This window comes from Saccopteryx bilineata, chromosome 3, assembly GCF_036850765.1.
Source record: "Saccopteryx bilineata isolate mSacBil1 chromosome 3, mSacBil1_pri_phased_curated, whole genome shotgun sequence".
In the NCBI taxonomy this organism is placed as follows: Eukaryota; Metazoa; Chordata; class Mammalia; order Chiroptera; family Emballonuridae; genus Saccopteryx; species Saccopteryx bilineata.
In genome coordinates this window covers 16,072,017-16,099,560 of record NC_089492.1, presented here as the reverse complement: position 1 = coordinate 16,099,560, position 27,544 = coordinate 16,072,017, and the positions used below count along the sequence as shown (strand labels likewise).

Below are 27,544 nucleotides of genomic sequence, written 5' to 3'. Positions count from 1 at the left end.
CTGGAAGCTGTCTTAACCGACCTTCATGTAACTGGCATGGCAGATTAATGAATGCTCCCCATTCCCTCTCTGAAAATGCATTATGGGTGCCCACTGCAAGGAGGAAAAGCTGCTCTTACCTACACCTGTACTCTTCAACTACCACTGGCTGAGTTGTGCATACTGGCAGGGGACACTTTATTCCCCTTTAAGGAAGTGGAATTTGGAACAGTAGGTGACCGATTATGAGTGTAGGTATATAAGGAAAATATGGTACTCCAGTGAGCTACATCAGAAGTTAATAAATGAGTACACATAGTTTTAATTTAAATTAAAATGTTTATGCTTTGCACCTTTTTGTTATGATTCTCTGATTTGATTTGATTTGATTACTTTGATTCTCTGATTTTAATAGCTTTCTCATTTAAATGAACAGCTGCTAGCCCCATATTGTTAGGTACAGGTTGTTTTCAAGTGCAGTGGTACCTTGAGATACGAGTTTAATTTGTTCTGTAATCAAGCTCGTAAGTCAGTCAACTCATATATCAAACAAATTTCTCCCATTTAAAATAACTGAAATAGATTTAATCCGTTCCAGCCCTGTGAAATATCCCCAAACCATCCTAAATTATGAAAAAAAGACATGTTTTTAATTAAGAGACACACATGTATACTTTACCAATGCATAACAAAATATATGAAATAAAAGAAAAAAGTGTTATTTAGTACTGTATTCTTACCTTGGAGACAGACGAGTGCGGCTAACGGAGGTGAATGGCGGAGGAGGAGGGAGGGAGGAAGGGATGCGGGCACTGTAGACACATAAACTAAAACTGTACTTTCTTAACACTAAATGTAAGCTAAAACTACATTTTCTCTTCTTTAAACAAAACTAAAACTGCACTTTCTTTACTTAAAGTGAAACCACAAAAACAATTGTAAAAAAATGCACTTTCTTAAATTTAAACTTAACCTAAGCTTAACATTACGTATTTTTCATTTAATCATCACCTGTTTTTACCTTTTTGGCTGCACTTTCAGCACTTTCACTTGCAGAACTTTTGAATAAAAATCTATCCAAAGAGGTTTCCTTTTGCCTGCCTTTTAAAATGTTATGGAGATGTGACAAACAAGTGTCATTAAAAAGTGCTGAAGCATGACCAGTTGAAACTTTTGCTGGGTGTTTCTTTTCAGTGAAACTTGAAAGCTTCTCCCACATTGCCAGTATGTCTTTAATTTCACTTGTAGAAATCACTTCCTCCAACTCTACCTCCTCCTCACTACTAATCTCTTGCAGAAGCTCCGTATGTTGCATCATCTGTAGTTCCTTCAACTCCTCAGTTGAGAGTTCCTCCTCACGTTCCTCGACAAGCTCGTTTACGGCACCCTCATCTACCTCCAGACCCATCAACTTTCCGAGGGACACAATCTCCTCCAACGCTTCTACCTCTGTCTCGGTCTCTGGTTCGAATCCTTCCAAGTCCCTGTCTGCAACAACATTAGGCCATAACTTTTTCCATGCCAAGTTCAAGGTTCTTCTTGTAACCTCTTGCCATGCCAAGTCAATAATGCGTAAATATATCACGATGTTTTTGTGATCTTTCCAAAACTCTCGAAGGGTTAGAACTGTATTCTCAGTCACCTCAAAGCAACAGCAGAACAAGTACTTTGTGTAAAGCTTCTTAAAGTTGGAAATGACCTGCTGATCCATAGGTTGCAAGATTGAAGTTGTGTTGGGTGGGAGGTAGAAGACATTCACGAATTTGAACTCATCACGAACATCATCTTCCAGACCAGGTGGGTGGGCTGGAGTATTTTCAAGGATTAGTAATGCTTTCATCGGGAGTTTATTTTCTTGAAGATATTTCTTCACTGCAGGACCAAAGACGAGATTTACCCATTCAATAAAAAACTGCCGCATAACCCATGCCGTAGCATTGGCGCGTCACATAACCTGCAGTTTTTCTCTAAGAATCTTGTGAGTCTTAAAGGATCAAGGATTTTCAGAATGATACACTAGCAGTGGCTTTACTTTACAGTCACCGCTAGCATTTGCACACAATGCAAGGGTCAGATGGTCCTTCATGGGTTTATGACAGGGTTCGGGAAACTTTTTGGCTGAGAGAGCCACGAACGCCACATATTTTAAAATGTAATTCCATGAGAGCCATACAACGACCCGTGTATGTTATGCATTATCCAATAAAAATTTGGTGTCCCAGAGAACAGCTGTGATTGGCTCCAGCTACCCGCAACCATGAACATGCGCGGTAGGAAATGGATTGTAATACATGAGAATGTTTTATATTTTTAACATTATTATTTTTTTATAAAGATTTGTCTGCGAGCCAGATGCAGCCATCAAAAGAGCCACATCTGGCTTGCGAGCCATAGGTTCCCGACCCCTGGTTTATGACCTGGCAGCTTCTTTTCCCGTGCGGTGATGAAAGTTCTCCAGGGCATTTTTTTCCAAAACAATCCTGTTTCGTCACAGTTGAACACTTGTTGGGGGATGTAGCCTTCCTTTGCGATAAGCGCAGCAACACGTGCGATGTACTCCTCAGCTGCCTTAACGTCAGCACTCGCAGCTTCACCATGCCTCACCACCGAGTGGATGCCAGATCTCTTCTTGAAATTTTCCAACCAGCCTTGACTTGCCTTAAATATATCTTCTGCTGCCTCTTTTGAGGTTGATGGTTCTTTCTTCTTCAAGTCGCTGTAAATAATACGTGCCTTTTCGCATATTACAGTCTCCATCACTGTATCTCCTGCCAGCTCTTTCTCTTTCACCCACACCAGCAGAAGCTTCTCCATTTCTTCATGGATATTTGTCCTTAATTGGGACAGAGTTGTAGTTCCTTTCACTGGATTTGCGCTTTTGATGGTATCCTTTTGTTTAAGGATGGTACAAATCGTAGATGTACTGCGGTCATACAGCCTTGCCAGTTCAGTTACTTGTACACCACACTCATGTTTTTCTATTATTTCTCGCTTTACTTCTATCAACATCATTCTCTTTTTCTTCTCACTACTGTCCTTTGCACTCACTTTCTTTGGCTCCATGATAGCACACAAAAAAAGTTAGTAAAAAATGCAAAAATGATACAAGAACCAGTACAGCGCACGAGATTTGACTTGATTCTGCGGGTAACACATGAGAAAGAACGAGATGCTGGTGTTGTGCTGCCGATACTGGACCCATGTGCCAACGTGCCAACTAGCGGCAGCTTCTGAATCACGACTCATATCTCTGAATTTCGCTCGGATCTCGAACAAAAATACGGACCGAGTCGCAGCTCGTATCTTAAAAATTCGTATGTTGGTCTGCTCGTATCTCAAGGTACCACTGTAACAGAGATGTTATTACATCTTATGGGTCAGGTGTGTGATTCTGCCACGAAGCATGCTGAATTCCCATGTACTACTTAACAAGATAATTGTCTTTGTTTAGTTCCAGATGTTGAAGTGAAAGGAGAGTGTTCTAGCTATTACCTGTTGTTACAAGGTAATGCCAGTAGACAGTGTAAAGCCACACTGATTCACTCAGCCAACCAGATCAACGGCTCATTTGCACTCAGTTTAATTCACGGAAAGATGAAGGCAAAGGTAGAAGAAACTAAATTGAGTAAGTGTTAACTATAGTGGAATACTTTTTTACATGTGTTTGTATATGTAATTAAGTTACTTGGTTTTCAATAAACTTTGTTTTCCCCCAACTCCATTTCACTTTCAGCAAATTTATCTTTTATTTTAAATGCATTATAATGTATTTGGACAATTTAGAGTATAGAGAATCAATCCCTTTTACATTATACGCCAGTAAGATTTACTAGTTCAGCCCTCGATTCCAAATAGTAAAGTTTTAGTATATTCCACTTTAAACACAGATTGTCTTTCTATAATCCTCATTTTCATTTACTTTCCCAGAAGTGTCTTGTTCTGTTTCATTTCTCATCTTTTCTTTTCTCTTAAAGCTATATGTTTTGGTTATCTATTACTATGTGATAAACCATCCCATATTTAGCTTAAAAATGACTCCTTGTTTTTATGTCTCGGTCCTGGTGACTGGGCTCAGCTGGATGTTTCTGTTTTGAAGTCTTACATACAATTGCCGTCATACAGCGGGAGCTGCAGTCACCGGAAGACTTAGCAGGGCTGGGTGTAGAATATGGCTTCTTTGCCCACATGTTTGGCACCCGGGTTAGGATGGCTGGGACAGATGAGAGTTGACTTTTCCTTCCTGTGTCCTTTCCTCATGGCCAACTTTGGCTATCTTACAACATCATAGTTGCAGATAGTCCAATTCCTTAGATGGTTCCTAACTTTTCTCAGAGCAAGTGTTCTGAGAAGCCTCAAGGCTCTCTATCACCTAGCTTAGAGGTCATTCATGGTCACTTTTACCATTCTATACTGGTTTTAGCCTGGATTGTGGAAGGACTACACAGTGGGTGAATAGCAGGACATTGGGGGGCCATCTTCAGAAACTAGCTGCCCTACTCCGTTTGTGTTTTGTGTAGGAGTTTAGCTTTTTAATTATCATTTTTTAAATTTTAATTAAATGTATCGGGTAGCACTGGTTAATAACATTATGTAAGTTTCAGGTATAGAACTTTATCATACAATATCTGTATACTCCATTGTGTGCTCAACTACCCAAAGTCTAGTCCTCTTCCATCACCGTACATTTGACCCGTTTTCCTCTTTTTGTCCCTCCCCCACCCTTTCTGTGTAGGAGTTTTAGTAACTGAGCCCTTAGAAGAACATGTAGTGGAGGGAATTCTACTCTGCTTCTAAATTCCCTCAGTTTAAGAAGCAGGTCAGAATTTAAAATGTACAATAATGTTTATTTTTGCAGCTTAAGTATTACTTATTTTGAAATATGCAAGGTCAGGAGAGATGAGTAATTGAATTTTACTTTTTAAATTATAAAGTAGCACATTAGCTGGGAACTGAGTATTGTTGTCATGGAACATCTTTAATACCGAATCTTTTGTCTGTGTCTCAGGCTTTCCTTTTGACTTCAAGTCACTTCCACGTTTTTCTGGGGAGCAGCTTATACAGAGAGAGAAGCAGTTAGCTAATGTTCAAGCTTTGGCTTTGAAAGAATGTCTGAGTAAGTAACAATTTGTACATTTTATTCTCTAAGAATGTTGACTTGTTCAGACATAATGCACTGTTATTTCCACACTTTTTATGTTCTTTGTCTTTTAGGTATGACACCCATTTGTAGAACAGGTTTTTTTCTTGTAGACTGATGTAGAGTCGAAAAAATCTGCAACTTTGTTTCCACCAGGTTCAAAATATTCCTGCTGATTTGTACATCACTGTTAACATTTATAGAAATACTTCTCCAGGAAAGTTTTGTATTTCATTATTTTAAAATTTAGGTATGATAAGAAACATACCTAAATTTTATTCTGGTTAATATAGATCTCTTTGTCAAATGTCTCTATATATTTTTAGCTGCCATAGGAGGTTAGAGACTACGAATAGAAGAAAATGCAAGTTCAGAGAAATTAATACGTTAACTTGAGCACTGATTCTGAGACTTTAGTCATGATTGCCAATAATAATTAAGCACATATCGTATACTGGGTGAAGATGGCATTATGGATTTTTCCTTATTCAAGAAATTAACATGGGTCATAGTTTAAGATTTGTTTCTCTATTACAAATGTTTTGTTGGTTATCAGTCTTAACATTTTTTTATAAATAATTATTCATTAGTACCTAATATGATTGTAAGCTAATTAATTGACAGAATTTCTAAGAAATTAAATTGTGAGGCCTTATTACGTTCATATAGAAAAAATTTTAGAATTAAGTAGATACATTATAAAATAAAAACTGTCATTCTTTAACAATATTTTAAAAATATCTTGAATTAAGTAGCCTGTTTTATTCCATGGAAAATAATTTTAGAATATTGGTCTCGGTGATTCATGTAAGAATTACCTTCTTTTTCAATTACAAAGCCAGGATAATTGTGTAGTTTTGAATACCTCTAGCCATTGATTTTTTTTTAACTATAAAAATGATATTAGCTCAAGGAAAATATAATTTAAAAGGCAAATCAGTTTTAATACAAAGTAGTACCTGTTAAATCCAAGGGGGGGGAATTGAATACCAATATTTTTGTGGATGGAAACCCTTTATTGTGGACATCAGCTGTCAGTATTGCTTTTCTTGACTTTGTTCTATCTCTTTTGAACCCTCTGCAGGCCCTGATTCCTTGCCATGAGCCTCCTGCAGCTTTTTATTTTTATTTTTTAAGACTTTATTCATTAGAGGGGGAGAGAGAGAGAGAAGGGGGAGGAGCAAGAAGCATCAGTTCCCATATGTGCCTTGACCAGGCAAGCCTGGGGTTTTGAACCAGCGAACTCAGTGTTCCAGGTCATTGCTTTATCCTCTGTGTGTCACCACAGGTCAGGCTTCCTGCAGCTTTTTAAATCAGTTCCTTTAACATCTCCCCTCACTCTCATCTTCACCTGTCTTCCTTACCCTTTCAACCAGGAAAACTGTCAGAATGGAAGAACAGCACCTCTTTGAAGCTGGTGCATCTCATCGTTGAGTAAGAAGAGTTATCCCCAATAGGGCTGTCCCTCCTACATGGTTGGGAAGGGAAATGCTAACTGCTGAAACTGCGTAGCTGCCTGTAGGGGAGACAGAACGCTCCGCTGGGACAGGGCGAGGCAGAAGTGATGAATGCTGGAACTGTAGGAGCACCAGCCCTGAGCTCTCACCTGGGCAGAGCTGTAAGGATGCTCCACTCCAGGCAAAGGGCAGAGGCAGCAAGGGGGCCCGAAGGTGAAGGAAGTCTTAGAGCTAGTAGCTGCGGGAGACACTGCTCTGGGCAGATCCATGAAATGGCCAGTTTGCAATCTGAAGCACTAAATCTGAGTAGGATTAATGACACAGTTAGTCCATTTACGATAGAAGTGCTCTTCTCTGCCAAGAGAGTTCATACTGGGTTTAAAACCATGCCTCTGGTTGGAATTCCTGTGTCAGAAGAAAATGAGTACAAAACACAGTTTCCCATGTAAGAATGTCTCAGTGTCTATTTCAGCAACTCTCAAAGAAGTGAAGTATGAATATCAAAGTACTTAAATTGATATTGTTAATTAATTTACACATGATAAAAACTCTGTAATGTAATGGCTGCAGCTTTCTTTGGGGAAAAAAATCAATGATTCAGAAGCAATACAAAGATTGCTAGCCTTTGCTCAAAAACAAAAGGTTGTTCCAAAAGGTTTTTCAGAATTGTTAAGATGACGTAAACTTCTTCTTACCTCCACCTGCTCTTTCCCCTAACTAGTTCCGAACCAAAAAGAGCAACCGAAAATGTTTGCATTGAAAATGTACTCACCTAATTGAGGCATGTTGTTTTTTAAGATCAAAAATCAAAATTCTTGTTAGGGTTTACTTTTTAGAACAATTTCTTTTTGTTCCTCTTAATTACCTTTAAAAATTGTATCTAATTCTTTTTTTTTTTTTTGTATTTTTCTGAAGAAGCAGGGAGGCAGACAGACTCCTACATGCTCCCGACTGGGATCCTCCCAGCATGCCCACCAGGGGGCGATGCTCTGCCCATCTGGATCATTGCTCCACTGCAATAGGAGCCATTCTAGTGCCTGAGGTGGAGGCCATGGAGCCATCCTCAGCACCCCGGCCAACTTTGCTCCAATGGAGCCTTGGCTGCAGGAGGGGAAGAGAGAGATAGAGAGGAAGGTGAGGGGGAGGAGTGGAGAAGCAGATGGGCACTTCTCCTGTATGCCCTGTCTGGGAATTGAACCCAGGACATCCACACGCTGGGCTGATGCTCTACCACTGAGCCGACCAGCCAGGGCCTAATCCTATTTTTTGAATGATGTTTAACATTTGTAATTTTATAAATTTTTACCTATTTTTACTGTGAGGCAGAAAACAGCAGGCTGTCACCTTGTCCCAGTACTACGCCGCTGCTCGGAGCTCTCTGCATCTTTGTAATGTTTCCAGAGCCCCGTGCAAAGCCGATGGACGTTCAGTCTGCCGACCCTTCAGATAGTCTACTCTGTCTTTTCCTTTAAGAAATTCTTAGTCATTACCAGTTGTTTTAGGAATAGCATTCTTGTTCTAATTTATTCTTCGACTTGAATCCAGCATGTCTCCCAAGTCTTATTCTATCAGTTGTGTGCAAACTTGTTTATTTGTGCAGAGATTATGTTTCCCCCACGTAAGTTATCCGGCTCATAGCCCTGTTACACTTCATCTGCTTTCTCTCTCGTTGTGAAGTCTTCAGGATCATCAGTAAGAGGTCTCACCCTGCTTTCCAGATTGCCTGATACTGTTATATAACTGGCAGTTTTGAACAGCATAGGTCAGGCTCGTTATTTAAGTATGTTTTTAGACTTACTATAAATATAGGACTGACTTCCAAAGTGTATTACTTATTGAACATCTTTCAGAAGAAAGGAAATCATTGATAACTTTAGCTTTAGACTGGCTCCCAGCAGCTTTGTACTTTCTCAGGCGGAAGATGTGGTAGAAGCAGCATGTGTCACTGCTCTTGCTTTACGGTCACTAGTGTTCTTGGCTGCAGACACCGTGTGTTACTTCTCTTGGATCAGAACAGGAAGGATCCTCCCAAGATCCACACTGGTGAGCTGGGGTTGCCCAGAGGCCTCTCACAAAGCCGATCGCCTAAAGTAGAAGCACGAGTCTGGCCACTGCCTTTTCAGCCGTTCCCTTGTGTCATCTACTCCCAGCCTCACCTCGTGTGACGTCAGGCACTCCAGTCCTCTGTCCCCGAGGGCGCAGTGCAGTGCTTTGCAGGCGGTACATAAGCAATGTTCCTTGAATTGAATTCTCTCTGAATTTCTACTTCACTACTTATTATAGAATATGTTATTAGTCCAGATGTGTTTTAAAAATGAAATCTTTTTGTTAAACTAATACATGGGTATAGTTTAAAAATGGAAATAGCTGGAAAACTTATCCGGGAAACAGCAGTGCCCTCCCCCCCCCCCCCCCATCCTTCCGTCTCCGTCCCGGGCCTCTGCCCTCTGCTCTTCCAGCTGGTTTTTCTGACATTTCCTCCAGTTTTCTAAACAGTATGTGCAGGCTGCTATCTTGATTTACCAATTTCAGGCATTGTCTTAATGTCTAAGATGGAGACAGCGTTTCTACACCAGCTTCACTTTCTCCCCCAACCCTTTCCAATGAAGTCGTGAAGTCACCTGGTTAATTTTGTCATTACTATGACTATGTACAGAAGTTCACAGCTGGGTCATGTTATGTATGATGATGATCAGAGTTTCTTTCTTGCAGAGGCTTTGTTTTGCTTGTGGTTTATTTTTAATTTGCCTCTTCTTCCATGCAGTCAAAATATTGTTGTTTTCCGGCACTCCAGTATCTCTGCCACACACCCATCGTTAAATTCATCCTGTGTCCAACCCTGCAGTTCCATTATTTCTCTTAATTTGATTCATATTTGCTCCATTGTAGACAAATTGTTTCTTAGCCCTCTTGGCATCTTCAGCTTCTTTTTTTTTGTTTCCTTTCAGAATCTCCTTTTCTCCAAACCTGTCAGCCTCCTTGTCCCTGGGATTACTCACCGGTTTGGTTGGAGCATATCTTTCCGTAATTTCTGGAATAAAGTTTAACGGGGTTTAAATTTTCAAGCTCTTGCGTGTCTGAAAATATCTGTACTTGATTGATAATTCATACGGAATCCCAGGTTGAAATCATTTACCCTCAGAACTTTGACGACATTGCTCCCTGGTCTGTGTTGCTATGTTGAGAAATCTAACGCGGTTCTTATCCTTTGCAGGATCTGTTTTGGTTTGTTACTACCCTCTCTGGAGCCTCTGTCTCCAGAAGCTTTGTCTCTAAAAGTTGTCCTCTTAATCGTGGTGTGTGTGTCCCCTCCCTCTCCAATTTATTGAGTGTACTTGGTGAGCCATTTTAATAGGACATTCATATTCTTAAGTCTGGAAAAGTTTCTTAACTCTTTAATAATTTCCTTCCTCTCATTTCCTCTTTTCTTTCTTTCTAGAACTCTTATTAGTTATATATCAGCCTTCCTGGACAGAACGCTTGCTTTTCCTTTCCATTTACATATAATCTTTTTGTTCTCGTTTCTGGGGGTATCTTGCATTTTATTTTAAGCACTTTCATGGAATTTTAAAAATCTGAGCCCTCATGTGTTTAATTTAGAAAAGTCTCTTCTTGTTCATTGACTGTTCCTTTGTCAGAGCATCCTGTACTTGTTTCATGGGTATAGTATTTTCTTTTATTTCTATGAGACTATTAGTTACAGCAGACTTTTTCCTACAGTGTTTTTATTTCTGCTGGGCTCTTTTTTCTTTTTTTTTTGCTTTAGTCTCTCTTCTTCAACCCTGGACTTTTTTAAATTGAGGGTGAGTTGGGAGATAGTAAATAATACCCTGTTAGTCTCCCAAAGTTGGAACTAATTAAGAAATAAACTTAAGACACACGCAGATGGTGATAAATTGCAGATAAAGCTGGACTGAAGGGAATGGCCTGTTAGGTGTATGGCCGAGTAGGTTTTCTGATGCGTACACCAAGAATTGAATTTCTCCCCTGAAGGGGTGCCCAAGCTAAGCAACTGCAGATCAACCCAGGGGGGCAGGGCCGTGGCCACCTTGCAGAGAGCATGCGCTCTTTGGACTTGCTAGCTTAGAGGAAAGTTAGGGAGGAAGTGGCTGATCAGATCATGTTAGTTTCTTCTCCAGACTAGCTCTGTTAGCAATGGGAGGGAGACGGGAGTGGGGAGTGTCCCTCAGTTCCTACACGTGTAATAGGGTCATGGAAATGCAGAGTCCCCCTCCCTTCAACGTCTTTCTTTACATGTCTGCTGATTTTTTTTTCTGACTGTCCTGTTTCAAATGCGAAGTGCTGTATGCCGCATTCTAGTATAGTATCCGGCAAGCTTTGTTGCAGAGTGGTGGAGTAACAATTCAATGGTTCTGAGTTTCTGTCCCTTCCTTCACTTCAATATCAAAATGAGTCTCTTCTCTGGGAGCATCCAGTGCCTCAGCCTTTGCGGGCATTTGTAGCTGCTAGCTTTCTGACCACAGGGCTAGGAGTCCAGCCATTTCGTATGAGACTCTTACCCCCTGTTAGCCCCGGCAACAGTACCGCCTGTTAATGGAGACCCCTTCTTTTCAGTTTCTGCCCTAAAAAATGAGGTCAGACTCATCTGGCTATGGGGTTTGGAGGGTGGAGGGGAGGGGACATTTGGTTCTCACTGCTCCCTCCGTAAACATCCATGCATCCAGTCCTGTCTTAGCCTAGGCGGGACCTCGCCAGCATCTTCCTAACACCTCCCTGGTGGGGCCACTGCAGGTGCCAAGCCGACCCTTCCTCCGCCTTGCCCACCCTGCCATCCTGTCTCCCAAGAAAACTCATTCCTGTCGTTGCTGCTTTCGCTGTCTTTTCTCCTCCTGTACTCTGATTTAGGTTTGGGGACAGAGGAGAAATAAGTGGCAGTGGCCATGATATCACATTTCACTTGTTTCAATAAAGTCTTCCAGGTTTTATTTCTACACAGACATCAGCATCAGGCTCTGCAAGGTATCTTTGAAAACTTCTGTAAACTTGCTTCAGCATTTATCATGGTGTGCAGTGTGAACAAATCACTCTTTTTCTGATTCTGTCACGTAACTCCAAATTCTGCCGTTATCTACAGGTGGGATTAAAGTGAAAGCAGGCCTGCACAGGAATGTTGCTTTGCTGGACAAATTCACTTGTTTTAGTTGGGAAATATTTCTCATAAAATGAGTAGTAGGTATGTTTTCGAGAGGATTAAAGTAATAGTGATATAGTTAATCCTATTGATCTGTTGTTGTCTTGCAGAAAGGAGGAAGTTGGCAGAGCAACCTGCAGTAATTTCTGTTGAGGAACTCAAAAGTCTGTTAGCATTCACAAGGGAACACTTCTTAGATCATTTTGATGCTATTATTCCTAAAACAATTCTCAGAAAAACAGACAAAATTAATACCTCCAATCTGTTAAATGGTAAGTTTTTTTGTCACTTTAAATATTAGTTCTCTTTTGTGTGTGGCATTTATGAGAGTCACTATTTATTATTAAAACGAATAAAATATATTGGTCAAATTAAAATATGTCTTATAAGTTTAAATAATAACACAGATTTGTGTCTACATGTGTACATTTTTACTATATGTAGCAAAATTCAGTATGTGAGTCCTTTTCAGCGCTCCGTGTATTTCTCTCTTTAGACACCAGTCCTGTGGAACCCGTTTCTGCAAGTGAAACGGAGCCCAGTCCTCTAGACTGGCCAGAAAGGCATGCTCTTCGAAATCTGGAAACATTTGAAAAAGCTAAACAAAAAATGAGGTAATACTTAAACAGTGCAGTATTTTAAGTGAACTTTCTTCTTACATTGTGTTCACGAAATAATAGTTTTGTATAGTTTTATTATAAAAGAAATACATACTTAACTACTGTAAGCAGGTAGGTAGATGAGATGAGATGAGATGAGATGAGATGAGATGAGATGAGATGGATAGATAAATAGGGTATTAGCCATACATCAAGAAAATCATCTTCTTCCCCTGGCTTCTACTTGTACTTTCTGGTGTACATAACCACAGTGAACATTTTAGTGAATGGCTTTTCAGACCAACTTGCATCGGGTTTACATTAGTCTGTGAATATGTAAGAACAGCTTAAGCATACAGGAGCATATAAAATGAAGTAAGAGTTTTCTTCTTTTTTGAGCCACATTAAACTACTTCTACTTACTTCTATTTACATTCTTTAATGTTTATATTTATGTATTTAATGTAGAGGTAGAATTTATTTTTGTTTTTTTGGTTTTGGTTTTATTTTTAGTACATTGTAGGCACTCAGTACATAATTGTTGAGTGATGGAATAATGAATAAGAGAGAAAGGATTTAACTCTTACATTGCCTTCTTCCAAAGTATTGCAAATCACATTTTTAGTTTTAGCACTTTTGTTGATAGCATTTCTGACTGGCTATAACATTTGTTCATATATGTCAACAGCTACTTATTGAATACTGACTTAATTAGTTCCCCAACTCATTAAGGAAACAAAGGGACTAGGGGAGACTAATCTGATTTGTTGAGGGGAGAGAAGTAATGTTAATTTAGATGAGGTTGGATGAGCAGGGGCAGCTCTCCATGGAGGTTTTGTTTGAGCTGAGACCTCATGGATAAAAATAAGTGAAGTACATTATAGGTCAGATGGCTGTTGGGTTTTATTGTCAGTGCATTGGTAAGCTTTTGAAGGATTTTATACCAAAAACTGATGCAATCTGATTTTGCAAAATTACTTTTGCTCTTTTGTGGAAAATAGATTGCAGGAGGCACATATTAGGAGTAGAGAGATCAGTTAAGTGGCATTTCTGTAGGGTAAGTGAGAGATGACTTTGGTTTCTCGCTAGAGTAGTTGTGGAGAAGAAATTTGGGGTATATTATGGTAGTAAGCCAGAAGGAAACTTTTCTTTGATGGAATGGATGTGGAGGATAGACAAAGAGAAGTGTCCAAGGTGATTTCTATTTCTGGCTTATGGGATTGGAAAGATGGTGAAAAGCTGGGCTAAGGACAGCGTTGGGCAGTAAAATCAAGGATTCTTCTGCTGGTGTGCTAAGTCTGACCTATGCATTGTGCCAGTGGGCATATCAAGTGGACTGGAGAAGGAATATGGAAGTCAATTTGGAGTTGTCACAAAGAGGGATTTTTAAATACAGCTAATGGATGAAATCAGTTGATGAGACCACAGAGAGAAAAGAAAAAGGTATAAGACCATTCCCTGAGAGTCTCTCATGTTTATAGATCAGGAGGAAGGATTCAGTCTAGAAAGAAGATTGGGGAAAAGGACAGGTTACTCACAAAAGAACTTCTTTTTCTTGTACATCCATTTTAGATAGTGTGTCCTTACTTCCTGTTGGGCAGATAAAATGTATTATGCTCACTTTGCTAAAGATGGCGCTGCCCATGTGGAGGCCATCACCCAGATGATATAAATGTGTGTTGGGGGCAGGCTGTGGGCAGGCAGAATCCTTGAGCCTGGGGCTTGGTTTTGGGATTTAGCTTTTCCCACCCTTTTTGATGTGGGGTGGTGCAATCCCATCATGTCTCTGATAAGTGACTTTGTATTAGAGACTTCCCTATTTTGTATATTGGATTAAAGGTTTTGATTTCTACACTATAAAATGGGGACAGAACAGGAGCTTGAGCTCTTAGTTCCTGAGATTAGCATTAGAAAGGAGAGCAGAGAGCAGAGAAAGGCCATGTGGAGGAGGCCAGGAGAAGCAGCCAAGATGGTGGAGTGTTGAGTGAGAAGCCAGTTTGTGTAGAGTTTGTGCAGGGAGAAGGAAGGAGATGGGGAACAGAGGTGAATAAGTCTGGTGAGCTAGAAACCTTTGATTCTAGGAAACTCGGATAAGTCAGTAGCTTTGTGAGCACTGAATGTGACTGGGTTTTGGAGCCCAGTGTGTGTTTTTACTTGCCCGCCGGGTGCAAGCTAGGATTAAAGATGATGGCTCATCAGTTCTTGGCTCTGTTGTTTCATTACCGAATGTCCGAATCCAATGCGAACCTGCATGTGAATGGCCACAATGTTGGCTACTGGCTTTACACTTCCCATCGTGAAAGATGAGGAAATTAATGCCCTTACTTCTCTTCCCTTTTAATCTTCCTTCTACCTCTGCACCGTATGTTATTTGCAATAGACAATTGTTATGTTTCTGAAACCATTTTCTCACACCTACTCTATTTGCACTCATCCTTTCTGCCTGGACAACTATTATCCTGGTATTTCCTTTGACCGTATTTCTAAATTAAACCTGTACTTTCTTGCATCTCATATCTTAATAAGTCTGATGCCAGTTCAATTTTTGTTTCTTAACAGGTGTGTAGTTTTATTTTCTGTTTCTGGAACATTTAAAATTTGAATGTTCTGAAAGTACATGATGCCATCATGGTGTGACGTATTTTGGTCTTAAAACTTTTGTCTTTTTTTCAACTCTGGGAAATATTATTTTGTTATTTTTTAGAGAATATTCTCCCATTTTTTCCCCTTGTTTCTGAAATACCTTTTTAAACTAATGTTAGGTACTCTGGATTAATTTTTCATTCTAATTTGATTTTCTCTCAATAATCAATATCTTCATCTTTTTTCTGCACTATGTTCTAGGGATAATTCCTTGATTTTTTCTTTTATTCTGTTAAATGTTTTTGTACTCATATTTTAAATTTCTAATAATTCTTATCTGTTCCCTGCCCTGTCTTTTCATTAACAACCTGTTCTTTTATTGGTAATGAGAACTGAGAAAATACTACAGCAATATTAGAGTCTTTTAACTTGTTTTCTGTTGGTTGAATGATCTCATTACTCCTTGGGTCTGATTTTGTTTTGTTTTGTTCCTTTGGTGTTTTTCTGGCATGTGTATTTTTTCTCCAGTGTCTGGGGGTTTGTATTTGTTCACAGCTAAGAATTTAGTGCGAGGCTGCTCTTCATAGGTAGTTGGCATATACTTTGCTCTATAGTCATGTAGTCCAGTTCCCAACTTGTGTCACCTGTTTATGTATTTGGGTGGGGAAAATGCAGGGTAGAGCATGCCTGGCAAGCTTCACTTTGGGACACCTGGCTATGCAGCCTTGGTCTTCACCCAGCAGCACTAAGGGGATGTACTCTGGGGACATCCCCACTGACACTGGGGTGGACACCTTTTCTAGGTCTTCAGAGAACAGTTTCTCTGTCTTTAATTTGGAGGTAAAAGAGCACAGGGGTAAGGTATAGTGTGGGAGGGTGGTACTTCAATAACCGTTCTAGTGAGATTCTTAAAATAATGTCGTTTGATTTCTACCCAGTGCCACTCTGTGAATCCAGGTTTAGAGTCACTGTGGCTTTGTGGGAGGGGATGAAGAAGACACATTCTACCTGTTTTGTAGATTTCTCTCTAGTTCTCTTTGAGGCTCTTGCTCTAGTTTATAGATTTTTGAAATTCATTGAACTCTGGTCCACCATTTTTTACATCTTCCTTTTCTTATACCTATTAGGAATTTAGTGTCTAGTATTTCAACACTGTAATTTCAGTTAGTTTAGTGGGAGATTAAAGTATTTATTTAATCATCTTGAACTAGAAGCTTATTTGTCATTCAAGATCTAGATCAGGCATCCCCAAACTACGCCCATGGGCCGCATGCAGCCCCCTAAGGCCATTTATCCGGCCCCCTGCCGCACTTTCAGAAGGGGCACCTCTTTCATTGGTGGTCAGTGAGAGGAGCACCGTATGTGGCGGCCCTCCAACGGTCTGAGGGACAGTGAACTGGCCCCTGTGTAAAAAGTTTGGGGACCCCTGATTCTAGATCAAGTATCACCTTTCTCGTAAGCCATTTTAAATGCTGTAACTCATTGTTATCTTCCTTCTTTAAACACTTGAGGACTCTGTTATTTTTTCATGAAACTTATTTTACTGTACTTTTTCAGCCTCATTCTACACTGGCATGTTTATTATTTCAAGTCAGTCTATACACTAAATCACGAGCAGTGATTCTGAGTGTATAAATTATCATTGAACTCTTTTTAGTACCTCACAATGAGATTTACAAAGTAAATGCTCTAAATACTTATGGACACTTCAAAATATGGGAGATACCATTGAATTCTTGGTTGTGGACAAGAGTTATGTTGAACATTTTCAGAATTTGTTTTGTGGTAAAAAGGGCTTAACTGGAGAACAAAGGACCAATCCCTGGTGAAACTCAGAAGTCATACGAGTTTATTTTCAGACAAACTCAGTCACTTGTCTGTGACTTTGTGGTCTCGTTCTTAAAATGAGGATGACAATACCAGTTCTACTTCAAAGTTGTGAAATTTAAATAATGTATGAACAAATACTTTGTAAGCTTGAGACACTGAACAAAATAAAGTGTTGTCAGTGTTTTGGTGTTTGTTTCTTTTTTTTTTAACCCAAGATGTATTTGGTAGTATAACTTATCACTAACAATCTTTTAAATTGCTTTGATATCCTTGTGTCCAGGATTCTATATAAATGCAAATTATTCTTTTCTCTATTACATCCAGCCTGTAAAACAAATGAAAGTAATTCTCATTAAGAAACCTTTGTGAGTTACTATTAGAGAATAGCTATATAAAAATTAAATTAAATTCATAATGTGGTTCTTGTCCTCCTGGACTATAAAGTTCATAGGACATATTTTAATATTTTCTTGTTCGATTGTTTTAATTAGGTTTATATTTTCAATTTAAAAAATAAAGAGAATGGGAAAGGGGCACCATCAATATATTATTGATCTTTAATAATAGAAATGTAAGTCCTAACCCATAATGTCAACATTTTAATCACATAATTATCAGTAAATGCTTGATTTGAGTAGTAAGATAATCAAGAAATAGTTGAATTGATAGGAAGTCAGGGAATTAATTTTATGTGCCAGTATTAGAGTGTTTTATTTATGCTTTGGTGACAGAGCTATAGCCCAGTCTGTGACTCAGTACTTGATAAAGCCTTTAAATTCTCTGAAACGGAAATGATTTTCTCCTCCCAGTTTTTAAAACTTTCTGAGAGCTTTTTGGTTTTATATAGAGGGTGATAGAGTAGAAATAGTACCTAATTCACAGTCAGTCTACTTCTGAGTGTCGTTTCAAATAGCTATGTTTCCCTAGGTCTGTAATACAAACTATTATGTGTTAGTATCTTTATCTGAAAAATAGGAATGAGTTGTGGTTTTTTTTTTTCTTTTTTGGCTTAGAACAGTGATTTTCACTTTACAAAGTACTTATCAGGCATTAACTTGATTTTGAATTAAGAACTATTCTGTCATTTTCAAGGAAAGTTGTGGAGGATTAAGAATAGATTGTATGTAACCTAGTGAAAAGTATACAGTCCTGCATATATTTCAAGTATCATAATGATGCAGTACTTACCCACATGCTGTACTCGTGGTGAGAAGAGGTCTGGGAGAGATGTCTGATTGCTGCCTCATTTCATGGTTGTGCTTCGAGTAATCTCTCCAGCTCATAGGAAACGGGACAGCCAGACTCTCCCCTTCAATTTTACGATATTGTGAGGTTTCAGAACATACAAGAGAGTTTTGATTAAAATTTTATGGATTTGATAACTTCACATTAAATAGTTAATCATGCCATCATTTATAAAGGATGTAATTATTTCAGTTAAGTATCATTGTTAATATGATAACTGCGGGTTTCACTGTGATCCACAGGTTTTTTAAAGGAACTTTAATTCTAAATGATTTGCAAAGATTTTGCTTAATCTTTTTTTCTAAATGTGTAGTTCTCCAGTTTTCTTTGTGTATTTTTCCGGTTTCTGCTCATGTTCTCTTCTCCTGACTATGGCGGATTCTAATCTACTTTTAATACATCTATATAACATTATTTTCTCAGAGCTGGTTCATTGCCTTGTTCATCTGACCAGTTGCTGGGTCATAAAGAGAGTGCACGGGATTCGATCACGTTGTTGGATGCTAAAGAATTACTGAAATTCTTTAACTCAGATGGATTACCAGTTGGCGATCTTCAACCTTTACAAGTTCGAAAGGGGTAAGTTATAAACTTATAATTTCCAACTAATTTTTAAAAACCATTTAAAAAAGTGTGTGGTATCTCATTTCCCCAGTTCACTGATGCCCTATACCACTTAGGCACAATTCACAAGGTGATCCCAAAGTTTATAAGTTGGCCATAATCACATTTGACTATGGCCAAATGTCCTTGTGTTCAGTGGTATTGAATGTAGGGGAAACAGAAATAATAAAACTAACCCCAGCGTGTTCCTTATAAAATTCAGTAGCTGCTACTTTGTATACCAAGGATGGTACTTTTTAGGAGACAATGATCATCTGAATTGCAAATATATATTTGTAATTCTCTTTTCTGTGTTACTTTCTAGTTTTGATTTTGCTGCTGTGTACTTGCATGACATTGTCAGTCATGCCTAATAGTAGCAAAAAGCACAGTCTTTCAACTGGAGAAAATAGGAAAATGTAATCAAAATTCTTTTGAAACTATAACATTACCAAGTAAGAATTCAGTGTCTACATGAATAATTTATAACTAATTTGACTTCCAAGACAACTTCTGCTAACTTACTTGTTAATAAAAACGGGATGTTGCTGCAGTTGACTTAATTACAGGTAAAATCATGACATCAAGTACCTGGGAGATTTGAATCATTTGTTCATGACCCCAATTTTTTTTTAATTGTTAATCCATTATTTTGAAAACTCTTTCAAATGACCTTTAAAGTTATAAATCATTTCACTCACTTTTACAAAGGTTGTTTTGTCAAATATTGGTTTTAAATTAACTTTTGGAAAGCATCTATTTGAAGGTAGTTATATCTCAAAAATGATAATACAGCTTATTGCCTTCATGTGCACATTTGCTAGCGAGAGAGGAGGGAATGACTTTGAAAACCGGAGGATCTTTACTCTGGGTCTTAATGACTTCATCTTCTTAATGACATAAAAATTGTGTGATTTTAGAGTAATTTTCCTTTTCTCGTAGCTTTAAGAGGTTGGTATCCTTTTCTGTGGGAATCAAGAAAGTGAAGGAGTATGAACACATTTTCACCTCTTTAGTTTTGGATTATTATCCTTATGAATCAATAAGCTTGAACTGGCAGTGTCAGAGGGGTCTGCCCAAACTGATTTATGTAGATCATTACTCTTTGTGGCCAGATGGCTTTCTGGATGCAGTGTTGTAGGGGAGGTATATTTAATTCTTCCTGTAGTTACAAGTAATTTATGTAGGGGAGTTTTATTTAGTCCTTGATGTTGGTAAAGAATTGCATCGTTATCAAATATATTTTCCGTTAAGCTTTAGGTTGAGGGATGTGTTTCCATGGCAATGAACGAAAACCCTGTGGACTCTTATTAAATGCTCCTGGTGAGGAGCCACTCTAAATGCTCCATTCCAGTAGACGAAGTTCAGGCGCGGCTCCTGTGTGATAGACTAAGGACACATTACACATTTGACAAAGCCCATGGTTATTAAAATGTTTCTTTTAGAAAGAACAAGGAGTTAGGAAAATTGAGCAAAAATAGTTAAAGTTACTAAGAAGTCTTGAAGTAAGAAATGGAATACAGTGTGATAAAGGAAAGAAGTAAAATGCTAGATACCTAAACAGTTCTCTTACAAAATTATTCATTTTTTTTTTTTTTTTGTATTTTTCTGAAGCTGGAAACGGGGAGAGACGGTCAGACAGACTCCCGCATGCACCCGACCGGGATCCACCCGGCACGCCCACCAGGGGCTACGCTCTGCCCACCAGGGGGCGATGCTCTGCCCCTCCAGGGCGTTGCTCCGCCGCGACCAGAGCCACTCCAGAGCCTGGGGCAGAGGCCAAGGAGCCATCCCCAGCACCCAGGCCATCTCTGCTCCAATGGAGCCTCGCCTGCGGGAGGGGAACAGAGAGACAGAGAGGAAGGAGGGGGGGTGGAGAAGCAAATGGGTGCTTCTCCTATGTGCCCTGGCTGGGAATTGAACCCCAGTCCCCCGCACGCCAGGCCGACGCTCTACCGCTGAGCCAACCGGCCAAGGCCCAAAATTATTCACTTTTATAGTCATCAAAATACTGGGGTCATTGCAATTTGTCAGTGTTACTATTTGTGGAATGCTTAAGTGGATGCATTAGAATGTAAAATCTGGTCTTTAGAATTGATTAAAGACAGTGGTGGGATTCAGCTGGTTAGCACCGGTTTGGCAGCATCGATACCTAATTTTTGTTGAGTTCAGCGAACCGGTTGTTAAAATGGCACCTGTCATCAGGGTTGTCTAAGGTGGGCGGCTGTGGAAATCACACATTTACATTCCTTACTCTTTTTGAACATTCATCTGCACAACCGCGTATTCTAAGCGCCCGTAGAAATGTTTATTTCGTCCATAGGTGAAAAATATTGTGAGGACGCCAGTCAAGAAGCGATATGGAAATATCTTAAATAACAGTATTGTTTTTTTGTCAGGTATTATTCAATATTTTTTCATTAATATTTTAAAATTTGTTCTTATAATCTAGTTTTGTGTACCTCTTTTATTGTTTTTACTTAAGTATTAAATACGTGAAATAATAAACTACTTTTTGGTATATCATTTTTCTTATACTTAAAACAGTCATTAGGGCAGAGAACCGTTTGTTAAATTATTTGAATCCCACCACTGATTAAAGAGCGTATGTCTTACATTTTAACATAATAATTTCAAATGCTTATCACAGCACCCTAGATAAATTTCAGTGGCAGATGCGCAGTTTCATCTCTAATGCTGCAGGGGGGAAATGTGTTAGAAAATGTATTCTTTGTATTCTACTATCTACTTGCCTTTTGTAAGGCCAGTGGGTGCCGCCATGGCCACGCAGGTTCCCAGTGGATTCGGGCAGATGTAAAGGAACTGTGGAGCAGGAGAACGGTGGGCCATTCCTTTATTAAAGTTTTTTGACGGAGGAGCAAACAGGCAGGGAAGATCACTTCCTCCTCTCACAGAGCTCCAAGGCCCCTCAGCACTCCTGACTCTCAGGACTCACTTTCTCCCACAAGCAAAACAGCCAGGAGGAAAATACCCCTTCTCAGGCAAACAGTAGCAAACAGTGGCGCCGCCCCATGGAGGCAGGCAATCCCAAGCACCTGCAGCCTTCCAGAGACTACACACACGGTACTGCCCCAATACAAGTGAGCAAAACTAAAAACACTTGTTACAAACTTGTTTGCCCAACACCTTGCTATATACCATTTCCAAATCTTCTGATTTCAAGCCCCTGGTCTTTCATTCTTAGTACTGCAAAGACCACTGATGCCTAATCCTCCTGTTCCCATACAGCCTGTGTGTGCCTCAGGAACACGATCTGTACATTAGAACACGCCTCCGGACTCAGGCAGAGAAAGGGGCTACCTGTTAGAGTAACCAGGAGAGCTCAGCCTGAGTGCAGTGGCCTTCTTCTGAGACTTTGATGTCCCCTGCTAGGTGTAGTTATGAAAAGAACTTTACATAAGCTCACCGTATGATTAATTTTAACCCTGCCTCGGAAGAGTTGAGTCAGCCATTAGTCTCTAGTGCCCCCTAATATTTAAAAGGTTGCTGACTCTTAAAAATAAGTGTCAAGACACCTACATTCCCAGGTAAAGAAAGACCTGGGTCGCCTGACCAGGCAGTGGTGCAATGGATAGAGCGTCGGGTTGGGATGTGGAGGACCCAGGTTCAAGACCCCAAGGTCGCCAGCTTGAGCAGGGGCTCAATGGTTTGAGCAAGGCTCACCAGCTTGAGCACAAGGTCACTGGCTCGAGCAAGGGATTACTCCATCTGCTGTAGGCCCACAGTCAAGGAACATATGAGAAAGCAATCAATGAACAACTAAGGAGCCACAACAAAGAGTTGATGTTTCTCATCTCTCTCCCTTTCTGTCTGTCTGTCCCTATCTGTCCCTCTCTTTGACTCTCTCTGTCTCTGCCACAAAAAAAAAAAAAAAAAAAAAAGAAAGAAAAAGAAAGACTTCGGTCCTCCATGTGTTATGGTAGGAAGTGAATACATCCTTTGTTACCAGAGATTCAAATTGACTTTAATTATTTCTCTGCAGAAAAGAGTAAAGGCATACACATTTATTCACTACATCAAGGAAAAAAAACCCTTCCAGAATAATGCTGCTTTTTGAATTTCCGTTACAAGTCATTTTCCGTTCTTGATTAATCCATGTCTCAGAATAGTTTTGTAACATAACTGACATTACAATTTCAGAAACGTGAGGCACAGAAAACGGAACGGAAAATCCCCAAGCCAGTGCCTGCTTCATTTTCTTATTACCTTGGCTGATGCAACTTAACTTTTATTTCATGTAAGATTCAGTTGTACTGAAGGAAGTCAGACTTCTTTATTCAGACACTTTCTGGAATTTTCTCTCCGTCATTAAATAAACTTTAAATACCAATGAAACACTTTTTGTTTCAGGGAAAAAACTTTTGTTCTGACTCCGGAACTTAGTCCTCGGAAACTGCGAGGTTTGCCTTTTGAGACAGCCTCGGTGTGCCATTACCATGGAATTGAGTAAGTGTTTCATTTGCAGTGGACTCTTCTGGGTGTTGCTGATGTAGCGTATCTTGTGTCGGTTTTAAGAGTGAGCGTAATAAAGTGATATGATTTGAGATACAGAGCCAAAGAGAAAGTATGTCAAAAAACAAAGTGGTATGTACGCACAGTTGGCCTTCCATTGTAGGAAAAAGTTCTTTGATGACTAAACATTCTATAATTAATTGCTAGATATTACTGTTTTAATGAAAATTGTTTTGGTTCCTGCGTTACTACAGATCACATTAGTGTTCCCTGGTTACTTCTTTCACTGTCATTGTTCAAACTGTATTATATGAAATGTGTTCCATTTATAACATGTTCATTATGTGTGCATTAGCGTAGAATTTTAAATGACCAGTTTGAATACAGTTTCAAAGGCTTCTCTTGCTTAAAGGTGTTAGCAGTTTTCTGAGGGCATGTGCACACCTACCGTTTTCAGGAGGAACCGGATAATAAATAATATATTTTATGTTAAATTTTCAAGACCTTAAAGATTTATTTTGTAAAATACTTGACATTCTTAAGGCAAGACATTATATTTTTATAAATTAAAATAGAAAAGGACTTGATTTTACCTTAATCTTTAAGAAGCAACTTTTTAAGTTTATCACTGAAAAACAGAAACATTCTTTTTTTTTCTTAGTGAGAGAGAAAGAGAGAGAGATAGATTGACAGATGGGAAGAAATAGATATGAGAAGCATTGGTTCATAATTGCAGCACCTTAGTTGTTCATTGATTGCTTCTCATATGTGCCTTGACCAGCCAAGCCAGTGACCTCTTGCTCAAGCTAGTGACCTTGGGCCCAAGCCAGCAACCTTTGGGCTCAAGCCAGCCCAAAGACATGCAGTCATGTCTTTGAGTCCACACTCAGTCCATTGACCCTATGCCCAAGCTGGTGAGCCTGTGCTCTAGTCGGGTGAGCCCACACTCATGCCAACGACCTCGGGCCCTGAACCCGGATCCTTAGGGTCCCAGGTCAACTCTCTGTCCATGGTACCAGGGGCTAATCAGGCCAGAAACATATTCTTTTATTTATTTATTTTTTTTCCTGAAGTTAGAAGTGGGGAGGCAGTCAGACAGACTCCTGCATGCGCCCGGCCAGGATCCACCTGACATGCTCTCCAGGGGGTGATGCTCTGCCTATCTGGGGTGTTTCTCCTTTGCAGCTGGAGCCATTCTGGTGCCTGAGGTGGAGGCCATGGAGCCATCCTCAGCGCCCGGGCCAACTTTCTTCCAATGGAGCCTTGGCTGTGGGAGTGGAAGAGATAGATAGAGAGAAAGGAGAGAGGGGAGGATGGAGAGGCAAATAGGTGCTTCTCCTTTGTGCCCTTGATGGGGAATAGAACCGAGGACTTCCACATGCCGTGCCAATGCTCCACTCCTGAGCCAACCGGCAGGGGCCCCCAGAAACATATTCTTTTTATTGGCTTGTATACTTGAAACACAAAATTTTAGTATAAAGTTACAGTATTGATAGTTAATGCCCAGTAGATAGAACAGATTAATGACAGGAGCGATTGGAGAGAATTTCAAAGAGGATGTCTGGACTAAGTTTGAAAGAGTGATTAGGTGTTAACCTGACAGAAAAGGAGTATCTTGGGGGGATGAATGCATGCAGAGGTGCAGATTCTAGAGGAAGTAGTATTTTCATTTTTTAATACGTTTATTGTATTACAATGAGACCATGTCATAATGAAGTCGTGAAGGTCATTGTTGACCTGGCAGGGAAAGTGATATTGACTTTTAGGGGGCAGTAGAAAACCATTATTTTTAAAGCATGAAATTAGATGCGTGGGCTTATTTCATTGAAAGACATCTCATTGTCTTTTGGTAAACTGAAGTATTTTAAGCAACAGATGTTGAAAGACTGAGCTATTATCAATATGGGAAAAACAGGAAGGAAAATACAAACTAAGAGCCATGTGAAGGACCTGAGAAACCAGTTAGCTGTTGGGGCTGAGAAAGAAGAAGATGAGAATTTCTTTAGTGTTTCCAGTTTAAGAACGTTGGCTGGCTAGTAGTGTGGTCAGAGAAAATACACCATCACCACCTAACACGTCATTCTAGGAATGTGCAGGCTCCTTGCTGTATTTAAGTAAGACTTATTTTATTTAAAAAATATTCATGCTTGCCACTCGGGGCAAAATCCTTAGTTACTTTATTTTCGGACGTCAAAATGAAACTCCTATTAAAGTCAGGTGCAAGAAAAAATACCTAGTATCACCACTTTTTAAAAATCGTTCTGCATGTCCTAGCCAATGAATTAAAGTAAGGGAAATGAAATAGTTTTAAAGAGTTATATGTATTGAAAAGGAGACCAAATGTATTTTTGTTTGTTTTTTGTTTTGCGGAAAAGAGACCTGAAAGACTGTTAGAAGTAGTGGAAGAATTTGCAAAACATATAAAAAGCATAGTTTTTCTCTACCCAGCTATTTCCAATTTTACGCACAATAAAAAAGAACCCCTTCAAAATAGCAATAAAAACCATAACTATCAGAAGTGATCTTAGCAAGAAATATAAAATAGAAAAATTAGCAAATGCTAATAACAGCTGATTGATTAATTTAGCGTAATGAAAAAATCAGTGATGTACACTGAGAGTTATTATGCATTAATGCAAGGATAGTGAGTGTTTTTAAAAATAAATACTAGAAATAATGTTTTAACATTAACGGTCTGGTTAAATAAAACGTAGAACATCCATAAAAATAAAATTCTCAGTCAGCTCCAGAATGGCTGAAATGGAAAAGACTGATGCCCATTGGCGAGTCTGTGGCACAGTGGGAACGGCCCTGCCCTGATGGTGGGAGCCTAAGGTGATAACTCTACTTCAAAAGAGGATCTGGCAGGTTCGGAGGAAACTGAGCAAACTCAGACCTGAGTCTCAGAAATTCCATTACTAGGTATTTGCCTAAGAGAAATGAAGATACAACTTTGCAAAAAGACTCCTACGAGAACATACAGTGTTATTCATAATAGCCCCATCTGGAAACAGCCTAGGTATATAACAGAAGAGATTGATAACTTATATTTAATCAGAGCCATACCAGTAAACCATAACAAGGAACACCATAATTGAACATGCAACCTTAAACTAAGACATTAAACTTCTCTGTTTCTGAGTGTGAAAAAGACAGTTGGATTTGAGGATTTTAAAATGAGCAGTAGGAACTCTGACATCTAGTAATGAATCATTACTAAAGGAAGTCCCCTATGAAGTGCTAATTTAAATATAAATCATAAATTGTTCAGAATTTCAATTGTTAACAGGCAACTCAGAGATAACTACTGAATCATAAAAAGATAAGAGATGCCATTAGTTTAAGCTTTTTATTTCTGGTATTCAAGGAACTGAATTTCTTTTTTGAGAGGATTAGGGTTGTCCATCTCACATCAAAAAGGTATGTTTCCTGAGTAAACTTGAATTTACCTAAACTTTTTGTTTAGACTGTTTGTATTTTTAGCTGTGTATTCTTTATTATATATTGTACAAAGATTACAGGTTGAACTTTTTATTTATACTAAGTTTACCTTAGTCAGATTGAAGTGGAAGCCTCTTTTGTTCTAGTATATAAAAACTTGGTTCATAGGATAGTTTGTTTTCTCCCTTCTTTTTCATTTTATTAAAGACCTAGGAATTAAGCATTATAGAAAAGTTGATAATAAAAATGAGTGATTTCTGGTCCCCATTTTCAGAAACAAGTGTTTTATTTGTTTGAAGATTTTAATATCTTCATATAACATATTACTGACTCCCTACTATGAAATTTAAGGATTTGGTTTTTGTTTTCTTTTTTTCAAGTGAGAGGTGGGGAGGCAGAGAGACAGAGAGACAGACTCCTGCATGTACCCCAACCAGGACCCACTCAGAAAGTCCCCTAATGGGAGGAGGGGGGATACCCTGCCCTTCTGGATCTGCTGCTCTATTACTCGGCAACCAAGCAATTTTAGCACCTAAGGTGAGGCCATGGTGCCATTCTCAGTGCCCAGGGCCAACTTGCTCGAATATTTGAGCCATGACTGCGGGAGACAAAGAGAGAAAGAGAGGAGATGGGGAGGGGTGGAGAAGCATGTGGTCATTTCTCCTGTGTGCCCTGGCTGGGAACTGAACCCGAGACATCCACACAGGCCGACGCTCTACCACTGAGCCAGCCGGCCAGGGCCTTGGCTTCCCTTTTCAGTCTGAGTTTTCTATTTATTTTCACATCTTCAAATGATATATCTAAACTTCTATTTCTTATTTCATCAGCTGTAAAGCATTTTTTCCATTTTGTTTGATAATTTTTTTGTGAAACCTAGTAAGAATTTAAGATATTTTTAGTGTAATTTGAGTTTGAAAGTTGAAACAGTAAACAGTGCCACAATAATGATCAACTCTACTAACAGATTTACTAATATTAACATTGTTTTTACTACATGGTCAAAATATTGACCCCATGAAACTGGTTTTCTCCTCTCCAGCCCTAA

General features: G+C 39.2%; 1 protein-coding gene across 2 annotated transcripts in view; it reads left to right on the top strand.

Annotated features, from left to right (window-relative positions):
- MTBP (MDM2 binding protein) overlaps positions 1-27,544 on the top strand; it is a 70,443-nt gene that overhangs the window by 34,275 nt on the left and 8,624 nt on the right. The window contains exons 12-17 of one of the 2 annotated variants that reach the window (XM_066265745.1): positions 3,431-3,604; positions 4,985-5,092; positions 11,836-11,997; positions 12,222-12,339; positions 18,406-18,561; positions 22,957-23,052. In XM_066265745.1, coding sequence (XP_066121842.1) covers positions 3,431-3,604; positions 4,985-5,092; positions 11,836-11,997; positions 12,222-12,339; positions 18,406-18,561; positions 22,957-23,052 — 814 coding nt within the window. Of the gene's footprint in view, positions 1-3,430; positions 3,605-4,984; positions 5,093-11,835; positions 11,998-12,221; positions 12,340-18,405; positions 18,562-20,199; positions 21,043-22,956; positions 23,053-27,544 lie in introns of those variants that run through there. The other variant, XM_066265746.1, reaches the window with a different exon arrangement.